This window comes from Bubalus kerabau, chromosome X (assembly GCF_029407905.1).
Source record: "Bubalus kerabau isolate K-KA32 ecotype Philippines breed swamp buffalo chromosome X, PCC_UOA_SB_1v2, whole genome shotgun sequence".
In the NCBI taxonomy this organism is placed as follows: domain Eukaryota; kingdom Metazoa; phylum Chordata; class Mammalia; order Artiodactyla; family Bovidae; genus Bubalus; species Bubalus kerabau.
The window spans coordinates 20,000,001-20,020,604 of NC_073647.1; the positions used below are offsets into that span (position 1 = coordinate 20,000,001).

At 42.8% G+C, this 20,604-nt stretch overlaps 1 protein-coding gene across 7 annotated transcripts in view; it reads left to right on the forward strand.

Annotated features, from left to right (window-relative positions):
* Positions 1-20,604, forward strand: part of LOC129639639 (chromatin accessibility complex protein 1-like) — a 131,935-nt gene that overhangs the window by 21,183 nt on the left and 90,148 nt on the right. Inside the window, exons 3-4 of one of the 7 annotated variants that reach the window (XM_055564782.1) lie at positions 4,228-6,044; positions 6,232-6,984. The exons of the other annotated variants lie outside the window; for them this stretch is intronic. Of the exons in view, the coding sequence (XP_055420757.1) occupies positions 5,913-6,044; positions 6,232-6,525 (426 nt within the window). The 5' untranslated portion in view covers positions 4,228-5,912 and the 3' untranslated portion in view covers positions 6,526-6,984. Of the gene's footprint in view, positions 1-4,227; positions 6,045-6,231; positions 6,985-20,604 lie in introns of those variants that run through there. 7 annotated transcript variants of the gene reach the window in all.

A 20,604-nucleotide genomic window follows, 5' to 3' on the forward strand; every position in this document is an offset into this window, starting at 1 on the left:
ACAAAATCTTGAATCCTCTTTGTAATGAATCTATCAGATTCCCCATATGAACTGAGAGCTTGTCCTCATTTTGACAGGCTGCATACCAGTCCCAAAGATGCCATCATTTCTCATATTCTCAAAATCTTTCTTCATGATTCACCTCCAAAACCTGCCCTCCTTTCCCCCTGTCAGTCATGAGATAATCCAGGCTGCTGTATTCACTCATCCATTGTAATGTCTGTCCCTGATGGACTCTGGGGGCTAGATGAGAGGTTTGATGGGCAGGCAGGGAAGAACACATTGGGATCAACCATAAGCCTCCATGGCTTCAGTCCCCCTCTTTATCCTGATTACTGCTAAACTCCTGTACCTGGCTCAGATCTCTCTCCCGAGATCTTCTGGTGTGTGGATATGCCTATTTATCTCCCCTGCATGTCCCACAGGACCTTCACCTGGATTTCTCTTTCTCACTCTCTTCCAAATCTACTCCTCTGTACTTTTATATCAATGGCTGGTACCACTGTCCATCTAGTCCTCAAACTAAGAACTTGGGAATCTTCCTTGTCTTCCCCTCTTCATCTCTGTCCTTCTCCACCTGCCCCAGTTCTTGGTGATTTACCCCTTGATTATTATTTCTGTCTATCTCTCTCTACCCTCTTTTCCCCTCAAACCAAGCCTCTATCACCTCTTGTCTGTTCAAAACAAACATTCCCATAATTGACTTACATCAAGTCTTGCTCCAACCCCCATCCATCTTCCACACAGGAAAGACACACAAGCACTGTTCTTTATTTCCTTTTTTTTTTTAATGCAGTTAAAAAAAAAAACCTGACCCTCCTTAGTCTCCTTCAACTTCTCAGAAATTCTGCCAGCTAGTGTACACTGATCTTAGTAACTGAAGGTTTATTTTACTTTATTTTTAAAAATTTTATTTATATAATTATATATATATATATATTAACACCAAAAACCTTTTGTATTGGTGTATAGCCGATTAGGACTTCTCTGGTGGCTCAGACAGTAAAAGAAACTGCCTGCAATGTAGGAGACCCGGGTTCAATCCCTGGGTCAGGAAGATCCCCTGTTAGAGGGCATGCTATGCTATGCTAAGTCGCTTCAGTCGTGTCTGACTCTGTGTGACCCCATAGATGGGAGCCCACCAGGCTCCGCCGTCCCTGGGATTCTCCAGGCAAGAACACTGGAGTGGGTTGCCGTTTCCTTCTCCAATGCATGAAAGAGAAAAGTGAAAGTGAAGTCGCTCAGTCGTGTCCAACTCTTAGCAACCCCATGGACTGCAGCCTACCAGGCTCCTCTGTCCATGGATTTTCCAGGCAAGAGTACTGGAGTGGGTTGCCATTGCCTATGGCAACCCACTAAAGTATTCTTGCCTGGAGAATTGCATGGACAGAGGACCCTGGTGGGCTATAGTCCATAGGGTCACAAAGAGTTGGACACAACTAAGCGACTCACACACACACACACAGTCGGTTAACAATGTTGTGATAGTTTGAGGTGAACAGCGAAGGGACTCAGCCATACATACACATGTACCCATTGGGAATCATTGTTCTAATATACAGTATCTCATCAGGTCACTCAATGGCTTCCCACGGCCATCAGGACAAAGTTCAAAATCCTTGCTTCCACCCACAAAGGTCCTGCTGCTGCTGCTGCTGCTGCTGCTAAGTCGCTTCAGTCGTGTCCGACTCTGTGCGACCCCATAGACAGCAGCCCACCAGGCTCCCCCGTCCCTGAGATTCTCCAGGCAAGAACACTGGAGTGGGTTGCCATTTCCTTCTCCAATGCATGAAAGTGAAAAGTGAAAGTGAAGTCGCTCAGTCATGTCCGACTCCTAGCGACCCCATGGACTGCAGCCCACCAGGCTCCTCCATCCATGGGATTTTCCAGGCAAGAACACTGGAGTGGGGTGCCATTTCCTTCTCCGACAAAGGTCCTACAAAAAGGTAACTCCTACCTAGCTTTATGTTATGTCTCTCTTCCCTGTGGTCTCTCCACTTCAGCTGTGCTCTATTTTTTCTCAATCTCAGGACATGCCAGACTCTCTCATCTCTGAGCCTTTCTTGAGGTCTTTGTCTCTGTCTGGGGTACCTTTTCACTTTCCTCTTCATCTGGCTCTCTTCCTCCTTCAGATCTGGATCCAAATGTCAGTGACTCAGGACAATTTTCTCTGATACTCTAGACTTTTAAGTCTTCCTGTTTTATGCTCTCATAGCCACCCTGGATGTTTCCTTTGTAGCTCTCCTCCTTCTGTGGGGGCCACAGGGTGACAGGACATGTATGTCTGTGTTCCCTGCTCAAGTTGTTAGCACAGTGGTTGGAACAGAATAGGAGCTCAGTAAATACACTCTGGATGGCTGACTAAGCAATAGCCATTTAACTGGTCTCCCTTCCTCCACAGTCTTCCCTTCCAGCCTGTATTTTCCACTGCCCCCAGGGTGATCTCCTAAGCCTGGAATCTCCACTCAAATCGCATTTGAGATTAAAAAAAAAAAAAGAATTCTCCCCTTCTCCTTGAGAATGAAGTCCAAATACTTTTGTATGATATGACGTCAAGATCTTCTGTAATCTGGTTCTAAACTTACGTGTTTAGAATAACAAATAACTTTGTCTCAATTTCTGCTTAGACTAGCCTACACTCCAGTCAGATGGACCTGTGCTCTTTTCCGGGTCCATGCCTTACTCTTTCTAACCTCTGTGCCATTGCTTCTGGCGATATATCCACCTAACAAGCCCTTTCTGTGTCCTGCCTGTTAGGTCCCATCTCCCTTTCATGAGCCGACTTAAAAGCCTGCTCTGAAGCTTTGGCAGTTCCCTCTCCCAGCTGGAAATGACCACTTCTTCCTCCCAACATCCCCAGCCCTTTTCACCTTCCCCTGTGGCACTGATCCCATTACACGCACACAAGGCGAATTCTACACTAGGCCGTAAGCTATGGGACAGAGGGCCCCGGGTCTTTTCTGTGTGGCTGACAAGACTCAGGCAACTGGAGAGGGGCAGGGCCTGTTTGCAGGCCTACTGCTTGCTTCGGAATCTCCCAAGTGTGGCCCCAACACAAGCTGCTTCAGTATCACCTGGGGGCTCATTATTCATTCACCATCTTCGGTCTCCCAGACTTCCCGAGTCAGAATCTGCATTTTAACAAGATCCTCAAGTGATCCATGTGCATTAATGTTTAAGTAGTGGACTGTTTATTAGACAAGAGAACATGCCTTCTCCAGATAGGACAAACACCACATCTTACAATTCATTGCTCTCAGACCTGGGACTGGTTTACAGTTTAGCTGCACAGTGTGTGTTGCTGTGTTTCAAGAGCTAGTTTCATCCGGCTTTTAGTTTGGGATCCTCCCTTTCTCCAGTGTCGTGGGAGGAAGCCTATTTTAGGCAAGGGAGACCTTTGCTCCTGGTAGAGGGCTGTGGATGCACAGAGCCGGCTCCAATCAGCAAGGGAGCTGGGATTCTTCACAGCTTGCCTTAATCAGTGCAGCCTCTGGCCAAGCTGTGCGTCAGGCCTGGTGTCCTCTGTTAATCATCAGTGAAAGGAACGCCACGGAATGATGTCAAGTGATCTCTGGGGCTAACCACTCCTAGAAACATCTGGAGCTGGCAGCAGATTGTGACTATGAATACAGATGAGGGGGAGCAATTGATTTTAATCATAGTTGTTAGTGTCTTGTACAAAATGTATTTGGGTTTTGATCTAAAGAGGCAAACTATTAAGCAATATTTGTGCTTCTTAGGTATTAGAAGAGAGGTCAAGACTCCATCAAAATAACTTTCTTTCCTGAACTTTCTCCCCAGATGGTTTGAACAAGAACACCCTTGTCTTCTTCTCACTTAATTATCAGCATAGCTCCAGTGTTGTGCTCCTGCACCCACGCTGTCTGCAGATGCTTATGGGTCATGCAGAGCAACATTGTCTCACTTCTTTGCAGTTTTGGAAAGTGGCAAAACCTGCTGTTTTTGCTTCAGGCGTGTATTGGCTGATGAGTTCCTGCCCCCCCAAAAAACCTCCACTCTCATTTGAGTTGCTTGGCTTCTCATCAAAACCACACCCAGGCTGAGTCAGGAGTGTCTTCAGACTAGCTTCTGTCTGTCACTGGGAAAGAAAGACAAAAATGTCCTTCTGCCACAGAGATGACAAAAAAAAGCAAGGCTTGCTGGCAACGGTGCTGTCACAGGCCCCTGAGTGTGTGCATTTAATCAGCACTGTCTGTTGTCACACAGGGTTTTGCCAGGCAAAGAAACAACTGGTTTGAATAAGAAACTGGAACATGACCCACAGACCACTAAAGGAAGCTGATCTTTCCCTGAGAAAGCTGCCGCTGGACAAAATCGGGAAACAGACACCCTGAACACTTTCTCTTCACCTATTTCCCTTTACAAGGTGGATCAGTCAAAATTTTTGAGAGAAACAGAACCAATAGAAATATATCCATATATTCCTCTTGATATGTATATGTATCTCTTTTGAGGGAGAAAGAGAGAGGGAACAAATAGAAATCTTAAGGAGTTGGCTCACATGCTTGTGCGGGGCTGGCAAGTTCAGAATCCTTAGGGCAGGCCGGCTGGCTGCAAACTCGGGCAGGATTTCTGTGTTACAGACTTGAGACAGATTTCCTCCTTCTCCAGTACAGTAAGGCAGTGCTGGCATTTCAACTTCAGGTAGTAGAGGCCATCTTTTGGTCCATATTTTAGCTAAACAAGCTAGACTGGGTGAGTGCCTGCTGCCCTTTCTGGTTATCCAAGGTTGTTGGTGTGGTCCACAGAGGAAGTATGGTAGGGTTCCCTGTAGAACTAGAAAGCCAGGAGGGGTAGACGGACATTTGTCTGATGCTCCCAGCATGTATCACAAGAATCTCTGGGGCTGTGTCAAGAGAGCCATACTCATGGGTTGTTAGGTCTCGCAGGAGAGGTCCATGGTAGGCAGTGACTGAAGAGCTATAAGGCCATCCTTTGCCTTTAAGTCACAATAGTTTGACCCTCCCTGTTCCATACTTCCCAGCTCCACTAAGCTAGCCAATTCTTTAGAACTGAACGAGTACTCACCAGTCTGTTCCAGTTCTCAGTGCTCCAAGAAGCCAGAGAGAAGATCTGATTGTGCCTGGCTGCTCCCAGGAGGAAATTGTTGTGACCTTGGGTTGGGCTTCCCTGGTGGCTCAGACAGTAAAGCGTCTGCCTGCAATGCGGGAGACCTGGGTTCGATTCCTGGGTTGGGAAGATCCCCTGGAGAAGGAAATGGCAATCCACTCCAGCACTCTTGCCTGGAAAATCCCATGGATGGAGGAGCCTGATAGGCTACAGTCCATGGGGTCGCAAAGAGTCAGACACGACTGAGCAACTTCCCTTTCACTTTCTGGGTTGGGTACAGTTCTCAAATATAATCCCCAAAGCACCACCTATAAAGTTAAAAAGTGATAAATTGGTCTTCATCAAAATAAAAATGTTTATGCTTCAAGAAATGATGCCATCAAGAATGTAAAAAAGACAACCCCCAGAGTCAGAGGTAATTTTTAGAAATCATATATCTGATAAGGGTTTGTCAGAAGAAAGAACTCTTACAATTCAATACTAAAAAGACAACCCAATGAAAATTTGAGCCAGGCTCTGAATAGAAAATTCTCCCCCCAAAAGATATAAGATGGCTAATAAGTACATGAAAGTATGCTCAACATCACTAGTCATAAGGGAAATGCAAATCAAAATGACAAGATACTGAGTCACACTTACTACGATAGCTATAATCAAAAAGCAGTAGTATATGTTGGCAAGGATGTGGAGAAATTAGAACCTTCCTATGTGTGCTGGTGTGAATGTAAAATGGCTATATCATTTGTAAAACAGTCTGAAAGCTCCTTAAAGAGTTACCACATCACTCAGAAATCCCACCTGTAGGTACATACCCAAAAGAAATGGAAATAAATATCCAGCAGTTGGTGTCGCTGCCCCTGTCCCACATCCAGGTCATCATGACGAGCTCCCCCGAGGTGACCAGCATCAACCAGGAGGCGCTGGTGCTCACCACCAAGGCCATGGAACTCTTTGTTAAATATTTCTGACTCTTTGCAACCCCATGGACTGTAGCTCACCAGGCTCCTCTGTCCATGGGATTCTCCAGGCAAGAATGCTGGAGTGGGTTGCCATCCCCCTTTCCAGGGGATCTCCCCAACCTAGGGACCGAACCCAGGTCTCCTGTATTGTAGGCAGATTCTTTACCGCCTGAGCCAGCAGGGAAGCCCCTTTGTTCAATATGTCACCAGCTATTCCTTCAGACATGGCAGTGGAAAAGAAAAGGAGGCACTGACCTCCAGTGACTTATCAGATACTGCAGAGGAGTCAGAAGCTTTTCAGTTCATTGCAGATATATTACCAAAGAAGATTTTAGCTAGTAAATATCTGAAAATGCTTAAAGAAAAGAGGGAAGAAGAAGAGGAGGAGGAGAATGACAACAATGATGAGAGTGAGGTCGATGAAGCAGAATTCTATCCCCAAAAAAGCAGCCTGGTGAGGACCCTCCTGGATTAGCAACTTGACTCTGAAGCAGGCCTTAGTCTGTCCACCCCCCAGAGACTTCACGTACATTATGTTCTTTTCCGGCTGAGACCGAGCATAATGTACCTCTGCCATAAATAGCCAACAGGAAAGGAACCCAGACAACAGCCTCTCTTCCCCAGGCCCACACCGCAGCTGGAGTGGGAGGGGACCAGAACGGGCTGCCTACCGGGAGGGACAGTCAGTCTGCAGCTCTAAGCTGTAGAGGCAAAGACAACTTTGCTTAACTTTCTAGTTTACAGATAGATTTTGAAGAACTTCCAAATACCGCTTGTATAGTCACATATGTATATTTTGAAATTAGTTCTTGTAAAGAGATAGATCCTGTTTTAGCTAAATATGTAATCTGTGAGTAGTGTGTTACATTTGAAAATTTGTATTTCAGAACAATCTGGCTTTGTATTAGCCCAAATACTGCATTTTTTAAAACTATAAAATTTTTCTTTTTTATTAAAACAAACTTGCATAAAAAGTTCACAGCAGCGTTATTTAGAATAAAAGAGTGAAAAAGGGTAAACAACCCAAATATCCATCAACCAATAAGCAGATAAATAAAATGTGATGTACTCATACAATAGAATGTTATTAGGGCACGAAAAGGAATGAAGTAAATATACAAGCTACAACATGGAAGAACCTTGAAAACATTATGCTAAGTGAAACCAGTCACATAGGACCACATATTATATGATTCCATTTATATGAAATATCCAGAATAGGCAAACATATAGATGCAAAAAGTAGATTGATGGTTGCCAGGGGCTAGAAAGTGGGAGGAATGAAGAGTGACTCCTCATTAGTTTCTTTGGCAGGTGATGAAAACATTCTGGAATTAGTGGTGATTGCAACGGCACCCCACTCCAGTACTCTTGCTTGGAAAATCCCATGGATGGAGGAGCCTGGTAGGCTGCAGTCCGTGGGGTCGCTAAGAGTCAGACACATGAGCGACTTCACTTTCCACTTTCATGCACTGGAGAAGGAAATGGCAACCCACTCCAGTGTTCTTGCCTGGAGAATCCCAGGGACGGGGGAGCCTGGTGGGCTGCTGTCTATGGGGTCGCACAGAGTCGGACACGACTGAAGTGACTTAGCAGCAGCAGCAGCAGCAGCAGTTGCCCAACTTTGTGAATATACTAAAACCCACAAATTGTATACTTAGAGGATATAAATGTGAATGTATGGCACAAGAATTATATTTCAATAAAGTTATTACCAAAGAACTAAAAGGTCCATAGTTCTCTATTGCTGTTAGCATTGAGTCCAAGGTTCATTGCCTGGAACGTTAGAGCCTTCACGACTACATACATGTCTAATCCTTGGCATGCACTGCGCCACATCTAACCATGCTAGATCGACTTTTCTCTGTTCTCCCAACAGACTGTGCATGACTACACAATTGTGCCTTTGCTCCTGTTTTCCCTCTAATGTCTCCTCTGCCTTGTGTGTTTGGTGAATGGCCACTTATTTTTTAGAAAGCATCTCAAGCCTCTTCTCTCTCCCTTATCTCCACTCTCCCAGGCCAAGAAGGGTTATTCTTCCCTCTTCTCTGCCACAACTGTTCACAGCACACACCTGTCTCACTGTTCTTCTTACATTGTGTGGCAGTTGTCTGTGTTTGTCTGTCTGTTTAACCAGATGATAAGTTCATTGTGGGCAGGAACCATGTTGGATTTACCTCTCTATACCCAGCACCTCGCAGAAGGCCTGATAACACAGTAGGCTTTAGGTACATATTTATTGATTGAAGGAATGAATCTAAGTAGATTATCAGTTACTCATAGCCTGTTGTCACTCCAATTTATCAGAGGGATATCCAGTGACTCATGAGCTAGCAACGAGATTTGAACTCATGGAAGAGGAGGGCAGACATATCTGGGGAGCATGGAGAAGGCAAGCCTGGCCAGAACACTGCAGTGCAGAACCCTGAGCAGCCAGGAGGCCAACAAAGGCATGTGACTGCGGGAGTAGCTGTGGAGGGGTCACAGGTGTTGAAAGAAGTAGATAGAAAGGGGAGGGAACATCAGTACTCAGGACTCCTCTTAATCCCACTTGCTTGAAATCATTGACTCACTGGGTAGGGATTGTGTCTGATTTCCTTCTGAAGCCCTATACCTAGCTCAGTGTTAGTCTCTCAGTCGTGTCTGACTCTTTGTGACCCCATGACCCGCAGGCTCCTCTGTCCATGGGATTCTTCCAGGCAAGAATATTGGAGTGGGTGGCCATTCCCTTCTCCAGGGGATCTTCCCAACCCAGGGACTGAACCTGGGTCTCCTGTATTGCAGGCAGATTCTTTACCATCTGAGCCACCAGAGAAGCCCTGGCATCAAATAGCTATTTGATGAATGAAGGATCTTTGGTTGCCTCTCAAAGTCATAGCAAGTTTTCTTCTAGAAGCTTTAGAGTTTTAGCTCATACATTTAGGTCTGTCATCCATTTTGAGTTAACTATTGTATATAATGAACACTAAGAATCTGAATTCCTCTTTTTGCATGTGCACATCTAGTTGTCACCAGACCATTTTTTGAAAAAATTATCTCTTTTCAAAGACTTGCATTGCCATGTTTGTAAAAAATTTATCAACCATAAATGGACTCTCAATTTTCTCCCACTGATTTTTTTTGCCTATCCTTGCCCCAGTATTAAACTTAATTGATTTGTTGCTGCTATGCTATGCTCAGTCATGTCTGACATTTTTCGACCCCATAAACTGTTGCCCACCAGGCTCCTCTGTCCATGGGATCTCCTGTGCAAGAATACTGGAGTGGGTTGCCATTTCCTACTCCAGGAGAACCTTCCTGACCCAGTGATCAAATTTGCATCTCTTGTGTTTCCTGCATTGGCAGGTGGATTCTTTACCATTCTGCCACTGGGAAGCCCTTAACTGATTATTTTGGCATTATACTAAGCTTTGAAACCAGGTAGTTCTTCATTTTCAAAATTGTTCAAGCTATTCTAGGTCATTTGTATTTCTCTACAAATTTTGGGACCAGCTTGTCAATTTCTACACAAAGCCCTGCTGTGATTTTGATCGAGTTTGGATTGGCACTGTACATCAATTTGGGGAGAATTGCCATCCTGACAATACCAAGAGTTTCAAATCCCTGACTGTGGATTCTGTCTGCATTATTAAGATCTTTATTGTCCTGTCACTATAAGAATTTATAGTTTTCAGTACACTAATCTTTTTCACATCTTTGGTTACATTTATCCCTAAGTTAATATTTTTGATGCTCTTGTAAATGATATTTTAAACATTTAACTTCTGATTTTTTATTGCTGAGATATAGAAATACAATTGAATTTTGTATAATGATCTTTTATTCTGTGCCTTTTCTAAATCTTTTATTCAGTTCAGTTCAGTTCAGTCGCTCAGTCGCGTCTGACTCTTTGCGACCCAATGAATTGCAGCACGCCAGGCCTCCCTGTCCATCACCAACTCCCGGAGTTCACCCAAACTCATGTCCATCGAGTCAGTGATGCCATCCAGCCATCTCATCCTCTGTCGTCCCCTTCTCCTCCTGCCCCCAATCCCTCCCAGCATCAGGGTCTTTTCCAATGAATCAGCTCTTCGCATGAGGTGGCCAAAGTACTGGAGTTTCAGGTTCAGCATCATTCCTTCCAAAGAAATCCCAGGGCTGATCTCCTTCAGACTGGACTGGTTGGATCTCCTTGCAGTCCAAGGGACTCTCAAGAGTCTTCCAACACCATAGTTCAAAAGCATCAATTCTTTGGCGCTCAGCTTTCTTCACAGTCCAACTTTCACATCCATACATGACCACTGGAGAAACCATAGCCTTGACTAGATGGACCTTTGTTGGCAAAGTAATGTCTCTGCTTTTGAATATGCTATCTAGGTTGGTCATAACTTTCATTCCACTGTTTCCCCATCTATTTCCCGTGAAGTGATGGGACCAGATGCCATGATCTTAGTTTTCTGAATGTTGAGCTTTAAGCCAACTTTTTCACTCTCCTCTTTCACTTTCATCAAGGGGCTCTTTAGTTCATCTTTGCTTTCTGCCATAAGGGTGGTGTCATCTGCATATCTGAGGTTATTGATATTTCTCCTGACAATCTTGATTCCAGCTTGTGCTTCTTCCAGCCCAGCATTTCTCATGATGTACTCTGCATATAAGTTAAATAAGCAGGGTGACAATATACAGCCTTGATGTACTCCTTTCCCTATTTGGAACCAGTCTGTTGTTCCATGTCCAGTTCTAACTGTTGCTTCCAGACCTGCATATAGGTTTCTCAAGAGGCCGGTCAGGTGGTCTGGTATTCCCATCTCTTTAAGAATTTTCCACAGTTTATTGTGATCCACACAGTCAAAGGCTTTGGCATAGTCAATAAAGCAGAAATAGATGTTTTTCTGGAACTCTTTTGCTTTTTCCATGATCCAGCAGATGTTGGCAATTTGATCTCTGGTTCCTCTGCCTTTTCTAAAACCAGCTTGAACATCAGGAACTTCATGGTTCACGTACTGCTGAAGCCTGGCTTGGAGAATTTTTAGCATTACTTTACTAGCATGTCTAGTTCTATATTTTTATGGATTCCTTGGAATTCCACATACAGGATCACGTCACCTGCAAATAAAAACAGTTTTACTTCTTAGTTTTCAATCTGGATGCTTTTGATTTCATTTGTTTGTTTGTTTATTACAATGTCTAGAACTTGTGATTCAATGTTAAATAAAAGTGACAAAAGCATAGACTCTCACTTTGTTCCCCATCTTATGGAGAAACATTCAATCTTTCAACATCAACTGTGATGCTAAGATGTGGTTTTGTTTTGTTTTTGAAGATGATACTTATTCATTTTGACCAAATCTTCTATTCCTAGTTTGTAGACAGCTTTTACCATTACAGGGTATTGGATTTTGGAAAATGCTTTTTTTTTTTTTTTGCATCTATTGAGATGATTATAAGACTTTTCCCCATTATTCTTTTTATTTTTTAATTTAAATTTACTTATTTTAATTGGAGGCTAATTACTTTACAATATTGTATTGGTTTTGCCATACATCAACATGAATCCACCACGGGTGTACACATGTTCCCAATCCTGAACCCCTCTCCCACCTCCCTCCCCATACCATCCCTCTGGGTCATCCCAGTGCACCAGTCCCAAGCATCTTGTCTTTTGCGAGACAGCAAAAGAGACACAGATGTATAGAACAGTCTTTTGGACTCTGTGGGAGAGGGAGGGGGGAATGATTTGGGAGAATGGCATTGAAACATGTATAATATCATATAAGAAACGAATCGCCAGTCCAGGTTCGATGCAGGATACAGGATGCTTGGGGCTGGTGCACTGGGATGTCCCCATTATTCTATTAATATAATGTATCTCATGAATTATTATTCAAATGTTTAATCAACTTAATGTAGCTGGAATAATTTTCACTTGGTCATGGGCTATAATACATTTTACATGTTGCTGAATTTGAGTTGCTAATACTTTATTAAAGATTGTGTCTTGATAATGGGTGATGTTGATCTGTACTTTTGGGTTGTTTTGTGTATGATGTGTTTCTCTGGCTTGGAATCAGGGCAATTCTAACCCCATAGATTGAGTTGGGAAGTGTTTCCACCATTATTTCTTGAGTGAGATTGTGAATAATAAATATTACTTCTATTTTAAATGTTTAATACAATTCACCAGTGAATCCATCTGAGTCTGGGCTTTTCTTTGTGAGAAGATATTCAGTTGCTATATCAATTTCTTTACTTGGTATATGTTTCTTCAGACTTTCTATTTCTTCTTTGTCAGTTTTGATAATTCACGTCTTTTTAGAAAGTTTTTCATTCCAGCTTTGTTGTCTAATTTTTGGCATGAAGTTTTTCATAGAATTTCATGATCTTTTAAACTTCTGTCATGTTGAAAGTGAAAGCTCTTCTTTAATTCCTAACATTGGCAATTTGTGTCTTCTTTTTTCTTGGTCAGTCTAACTTATTATTTGTCAATTATGTGGATCTTTTTGAAGAACTAAGTTTTGATTTAATTGTTCTAATTTTTTTCCTATTTTACCAATTCAATTTCTACTCTGATTTTAATTATTTCCTTTCTTCATTTTGCTTTGAGCTTAGTTTGCTCTTCTTTTATTGGTTTTTGTAAAGTGGACACTTATGGATGAGACATTTCTCATAGTCACTGAAAACTAATTCTTTGCTAAGCTCTGTGTTAATTGCAATCCATAAATTTTCATGTGTTACATTTTCATTTTTCAGTTAAATATTTCTCATTTTTCTCATTTATTTCATGCTTTATTCTTTGACCTATGAGCTATTTAGAAGTGTATTATTTAATTTTTTTAGTATTTGGAAGTTTACCATATTTCTCTCTGTTGTCAACTTCTCATAACATTTTGTTATTAAACATACTTTGATTAATTTCCATCCTTTAAAATTTACTGAAGCTTTCTTTATTGTCTGCTGCTGCTGCTAAGTCGCTTCAGTCGTGTCTGACCCTGTGCAACCCCATAGACGGCAGCCCACCAGGCTCCCCCATCCCTGGGATTCTCCAGGCAAGAACACTGGAGTGGGTTGTCATTTCTTTCTCCTTCTTTATTGTCTTGAATATGCTATATACCGGAGAAGTTTCTATGTGTTCTTTGGTTGTTGGGTGGAAGTTCTTGATTTCCAAAGCACTAAACTTATTGTTTTTGTCAGTCTTGTTCAGTTGTATGGTGACTTATGTGGGAAGATTTGCCTGTCTCCTTATTCAGCCATAGGCATGTGGAAAGGCTGGAAATAAAGAAGTGACATATAATGTTTTGCAGGATAGAATGACCAGTCTAAGTAAAATATGGATGAAGGCCTTTGTAGGACCTGTCTGAAAGCAGAGAGACCACTTAAAAGGCTGTTGAAGAAACACAAGTGAAAAATAATAGGATGCTCAATGGATTGTTGCCAGTAAGATGAAGAAAGGTGAAAGACTTGGATGCCGATATTAAATGCTGAAGCCATGGGCCATTTTAGTGGTTCGGTTGAGAGGTTATAAGGCCAGAGCTAAGACAGTGTAAGTAGAAATGGAAAGTAATAGGTACTTCTTTGGAGGAGTTGCAAAGACCTGATGCCTGATGGGAGAATTGAAATGTGTAGAAAGGGAGAGAGGGGAGAGTTTGGGACTGGATTACTGGTAGGGTTAAAACATCAGACACTGAAGGAACAAAAATGGGGACTGGTTGTAGGGAGAAGGAAGATAATTTTTTAAAAATTACTTTTGAAAAGCCATGAGGACATCTGAACAGAAATGCCTGGTAGGCATAGGAGATTTAGATCTGTAGCTCAGGAGCAAGGTGAGTCTGCACATGTAACAGCACAGAAATTTTGACATTCGTATTTGGGTAGAGATGTCTCCAGAAATCAAGACATCTTTGGTGTTCCTGTTTTCAAAAACAAAATTTGGCCGTCTGTACAGAATCTCTTTTTTAAAAAAAAAAATTTAAGATACATTCTATTACATCTAGAAGATAGGTACTCACTCTCTCCTTTTCAAAGACAAGACAGTGAAGAGAGGTAGAAAGATTGTCCCAAAGTCAGAGCTGAGTATCAGAGCAAGGATTTGAACGCTGGTGTTCTCATCCATTTCTATTAACCCAGGTTTCCACACCTTTAAAGTGAGAGTAATGATGATAGCTACCTCACCAGTGTATAATTTATTATAAATTATTTTAAAGTATCCTCTTCAATGGATTGTTGTTAGAGAAAAGGTTGGACCAGATCAAACAAAAAACTGTTGAGAAATTCTAGCAGGGAGGCTTCAGTGATGGAGGTACGCAGGTCAAGATTCTTAATTTCAAAGGATTCAAACTGACTCTGGCCAAGTAAATCAACAAGAAATTTGTTGGCTGGGCATTGAGTGGCTCCCAGACTTAGCAGGAAGTCTGGGGAGCCTGGTTTTGGCAATGGGCAGGAGCAAGGGAAGCCGAGTGGCCACATTCACAGCCACAATCTCCATAATTTCTTATACTTACCTACAACCCCAAGAACGGTTTTTGCCGTTGTTTGGTATTTTTTGTTTTGTCTTTTGTTTGTTTGTTTGTTTAAGGAAGTTGGCTAGATCGGGGCCATAGCAGGGAGGAACATATAAAGATTAGGTGAAAGAGTGAGAGAGGGAAGAAAATGAGGTCATATGAGAAAGGAAGGACATAAGACATACTAGAAACTTCTTCTGTCATCAGTGTCCTAAGATTGTGATGTGAGAACCAGGCCAGAGAGTGACTGTGTTCATTCTCCACATCCCTCATTCCCCAATTTTCAATGAAAGGTTCACCTAGTCTCACGAACATCTGTGTCTATGTCTCACTTGCTTTGGCCTCATCTTGGTCTTTCTCGGTTTTTGTCTTTCTTAGTTTCTTTGTCAGGCTTTTCCTCAGAGGACTTTTTCATTATTCATCAGCTCAATATTTCATCCTTGGGCTGGCCCATGTTTCTCTGAAAGGCTGGAAGCTCCATCTGAGAATGCAAGGGCCAATTGCCCCCATATACCTCTAAGCTCTGATACTTTGGCCACCTGATACGAAGAGCCAATTCACTAGAAAAGACCCTAATTCTGGGAAGGATTGAGGGCAGGAGGAGAAGGAGGTGGCAGAGGATGAGATGGTTAGATAGCATCACTGACTCAATGGACTTGAGTTTGAGCAAACTCTAGGAGATAGTGAAGGACAAGGAAGCCTGGCATTCTGCAGTTCATGAGGTCACCAAGTCTTAATGACCTAACAACACCTCTGAATTACCACTAGATGGCAGCATCTGGGAACTTTGCTAACCTGGCCTGGATGTTTACAAGTGCCTGACTGCTGAGTGGTGGGGAGTTTTACTTGGTTATTCTGCTTTTACACTCCTACAACCAGTGGCTAACAAAAGGCACCATACCTAGTAGGATTCCTTTGTCCATACAGAAGAAAATTCATGTTTGTAAGAAACCCAGGGCTGGAAAATCCTGTCCTTTAAGCTGGTGTTTTCCCCCACGTCCATTCTCACACAGTTCCTACCTGCAAACCTTCTCTAGATATCCTTTTTTTTCAAATTATTTATTTTTAATTGATTGATGATTGGTTTACAATATTTGTTTCTTTTTTGTCATACATCAATATGAATTAACTAAGGATGGTACTGATCAATCTGTTTGCAGAGCAGCGATGGAGACGCAGTCATAGAAAACAGACTTATGGACAAGGGTTGGGGAGGAGAGGAAGGAGAGGGTGAGATGAATGGAGAAAATAGCATGGAAGCATACACTACCATATGTAAAATAAATAGCCAATGGGAGTTTGCTTTATGACTCAGGGAACTCAAATAGGGCTCTGTAATAACCTAGAGGGGTTGGAATGGGTGGGAGGTGGGAGGGAGATTCAAGAGGGAGGAGACATATGGACACCTAGATATCCTTTTATTACCTCTTTAGCTGTTGTTTGTTGTTTGGTTTGGTTTTCTTCAGTTCAGTTCAGTTGCTCAGTCGTGTCCAATTCTTTGCGACCCCATGAATCACAGCACGCCAGGCCTCCCTGTCCATCACCAACTCCCGGAGTTCACTCAAACTCATGTCCATCGAGTCGGTGATGCCATCCAGCCATCTCATCCTCTGTCGTCCCCTTCTCCTCCTGCCCCCAATCCCTCCCAGCATCAGAGTCTTTTACAGTGAGTCAACTCTTCACATGAGGTGGCCAAGTATTGGAGTTTCAGCTTTAGCATCGTTCCTTCCAAAGAACACTCAGGACTGATCTCCTTTAGGATGGACTGGTTGGATCTCCTTGCAGTCCAAGGGACTCTCAAGAGTCTTCTCCAACACCACAGTTCAAAAGCATCAATTCTTCAGCGCTCAGCTTTCTACACAGCCCAACTCTCAGATCCATACATGACTAATGGAAAAACCATAGCCTTGACTAGACGGAACTTGTTGGCAAAGTAATGTCTCTGCTTTTGAATATGCTATCTAGGTTGGTCATAACTTTCTTTCCAAGGAGTAAGTGTCTTTTAATTTCATGGCTGCAATCACCATCTGCAGTGATTTTGGAGCCCCCAAAATTAAGTCTGCCACTGTTTCCACTGTTTCCCCATCTATTTGCCATGAAGTGATGGGACCAGATGCCATGATCTTAGTTTTCTGAATGTTGAGCTGTAAGCCAACTTTTTCACTCTCCTCTGTCACTTTCATCAAGAGGCTCTTTAGTTCCTCTTCACTTTCTGCCATAAGGGTGGTGTCATCTGCATATCTGAGGTTATTGATATTTCTCCCAGCAATCTTGATTCCAGCTTGTGCTTCTTCCAGCCCAGCGTTTCTCAAGATGTACTCTGCATATAAGTTAAATAAACAGGGTGACAATATACAGCCTTGACATACTCCTTTCCCTATTTGGAACCAGTCTGTTGTTCCATGTCCAGTTCTAACTGTTCTTCCTGACTTGCATATAGGTTTCTCAAGAGACTGGTCAGGTGGTCTGGTATTCCCATCTCTTTAAGAATTTTCTACAGTTTATTGTGATCCACACAGTCAAAGGCTTTGGCATAGTCAATAAAGCAGAAATAGATGTTTTTCTGGAACTCTCTTGCTTTTTCCATGATCCAGAGGATGTTGGCAATTTGATCTCTGGTTCCCCTGCCTTTTCTAAAACCAGCTTGAACATCAGGAAGTTCACGGTTCACGTATTGCTGAAGCCTGGCTTGGAGAATTTTGAGCATTACTTTACTAGCATGTGAGATGAGTGCAATTGTGTGGTAGTTTGAGCATTTGTTGGCATTGCCTTCCTTTGGGATTGGAATGAAAACTGACCTTTTCCAGTCCTGTGGCCACTGCTGAGTTTTCCAAATTTGCTGGCATATTGAGTGCAGCACTTTCACAGCATCATCTTTCAGGATTTGAAATAGCTCAACTGGAATTCCATCACCTCCACTAGCTTTGTTCATAGTGATGCTTTCTAAGGCCCACTTGACTTCACATTCCAGGATGTCTGGCTCTAGGTGAGTGATCACACCATCATGATTATCTTGGTCGTGAAGATCTTTTTTGTACAGTTGTTCTGTGTATTCTTGCCACCTCTTCTTAATATCTTCTGCTTCTGTTAGGTCCATACCATTTCTGTCCTTTATCGAGCCCATCTTTGCATGAAATGTTCCCTTGGGATCTCTAATTTTCTTGAAGAGATCCCTAGTCTTTCCCATTCTGTTGTTTTCCTCTATTTCTTTGCATTGATCGCTGAGGAAGGCTTTCTTATCACTCCTTGCTATTCTTTGGAACTCTGCATTCAGATGTTTATATCTTTCCTTTTCTCCTTTGCTTTTCACTTCTCTTCTTTTCACAGCTATTTGTAAGGCCTCCCCAGACAGCCATTTTGCTTTTTTGCATTTCTTTTCCATGGGGATGGTCTTGATCCATGTCTCCTGTACAATGTCACAAACCTCCGTCCATAGTTCATCAAGCACTCTGTCTATCAGATCTAGTCCCTTGAATCTATTTCTCACTTCCACTGTATAATCATAAGGGATTTGATTTAGGTCATACCTGAATGGTCTAGTGGTTTTCCCTACTTTCTTCAATTTCAGTCTGAATTTGGCAATAAGGAGTTCATGATCTGAGCCATAGTCAGCTCCCGGTCTTGTTTTTGCTGACTCTATAGAGCTTCTCCATCTTTGGCTGCAAAGAATATAATCATTCTGATTTCGGTGTTGACCATCTGGTGATGTCCATGTATAGAGTCTTCTCTTGTGTTGTTGGAAGAGGGTGTTTGCTATGACCAGTGCGTTCTCTTGGCAAAACTCTATTAGCCTTTGCCCTGCTTCATTCTGTATTCCAAGGCCAAATTTGCCTGTTACTCCAGATGTTTCTTGACTTCCTACTTTTGCATTCCAGTCCCCTCTAATGAAAAGGACATCTTTTTTGGGTGTTAGTTCTAAAAGGTCTTGGAGGTCTTCATAGAACTGTTCAACTTCAGCTTCTTCAGCATTACTGGTTGGGGCATAGACTTGGATTACTGTGATATTGAATGGTTTGCCTTGGAAAAGAACAGAGATCATTCTGTCGTTTTTGAGATTGCATCCAAGTACTGCATTTCGGACTCTTTTGTTGACCATGATGGCTACTCCGTTTCTTCTAAGGGATTCCTTCCCGCAGTAGTAGATATAATGGTCATCTGAGTTAAATTCACCCATTCCAGTCCATTTTAGTTTGCTAATTCCTAGAATGTCGACGTTCACTCTTGCCATTTCCTGTTTGACCACTTCCAATTTGCCTTGATTCATGGACCTAACATTCCAGGTTCCTATGCAATATTGCTCTTTACAGCATCAGACCTTGCTTCTATCACCAGTCACATCCACAGCTGGGTATTCTTTTTGCTTTGGTTCCATCCCTTCATTCTTTCTGGAGTTATTTCTCCACTGATCTCCAGTAGCTTATTGGGCACCTCCTGACCTGGGGAGTTCCTCTTTCAGTATCCTATCATTTTGCCTTTTCATACTGTTCATGGGGTTCTCAAGGCAAGAATGCTGAAGTGGTTTGCCATTCCCTTCTCTAGTGGACCACATTCTGTCAGACCTCTCCACCATGACCTGCCCATCTTGGGTGGCCCCACACGGCATGGCTTAGTTTCATTGAGTTAGACAAGGCTGTGGTCCCTGTGATTAGATTGACTAGTTTTCTGTGATTATGGTTTCAGTGTGTCTGCCCTCTGATGCCCTCTGGCAACACCTACCATCTTACTTGGGTTTCTCTTACCTTGGACGTGGGGTATCTCTTCATGGCTGCTCCAGCAAAGCACAGCTGCTGCTCCTTACCTTGGAAGAGGGGTATCTCCTCATCGCTCCCCCTCCTGACCTTGAACGTGGAGTGGCTCCTCTCGGCCCTCCTGCGCCCGCGCAGCCACCACTCCTTGGATGTGGGGTTGCTCCTCTCAGCCGCCGCCCCTGACCTCAGGCGGTTTTGTAGGCACACTTATTTCCCCTTCCCTACCCAACCTGATCATCAAATTAGGTTGATCTCCTTTCCTCACTTTGAGCATGGCCTTGAGGGCTCTTATAATTCATTGAGTCTAAACCCATCATTTGAAGTCAGGGAAACTGAGGCATATAAAGAGCAGAAACTTGTTCAAGGTGATATAAAGAATTCAAGCAGTCATATGGATCAGAGTCTCTTGACATACTTTTAAAAAATCAATATAACAAACATAAAATCATTTTGATTCATAAATTGTGCTAGCACAGCTAGATGCCTGGAAAGAGGACAGAGGCAAGAGATGTAAGACATGACATCTGTCCTCCAGGCACTTAGAATCTAGTCTGGAAGCCACACTGATATACAATAAAAAGATATTGCTTTTGAGATATAAGGTGGTATAAGAAAATAGCTAATGTGGGTGACTGGCTCAGGGATTCAGAGAAGAGAGAGCTCTAAGGGGAAACAAAGCCATGGGGGGAGGTGAAAGGGTGGAGAAATAGGTGAAGCTTGGAGATGAGAAATTCAACAATTATAATTATTCAGAGGCCAAGCCCTAGACTGACATAAGCAGAAGATGATGCTCAAAGAGAAGTGAGAGATAAGGCTAGAGTGGTGGGTTGGGATCATACTGTTCAGACTTTCAAATGTCTGATTGGAAATTAGTAGGCTAATTTCCTACTGGGCTTCCCTGGCGGCTCAGTGGTAAAGAATCCGCCTGCCAGTGGAAGAGATGTGGGTTCGATCCATGGGTTAGGAAGATTCCTTGGAGAAGGAAATGACAACCCACTCCAATATTCTTGCCTAGGAAATCCCATGGGCAGAGGAGCCTGGTGAGCTACAGTCTATGGGGTCACAGAAGACTCAGACAGGACTTAGCAACTAAACAACAACAATTTCCTGCTAATACTGAACAGGAACTTTGAAAGGCTTTGAACCTTCAGATTTTCTAATTTCAGTGGGAACTTTCCCCTAAGTTTGAATCCCCGGAAGTAGCCTCTTCACTTTGCCCTACTTTCCTGCATTAGTCTCAGTGCCTCAGAGATGAAGTTGAGCTGAAAATTACTGGTGTTTGTTTCACTATACCTGTTTCCTAGAGACATAACCAAGAGTAATGTGGACATT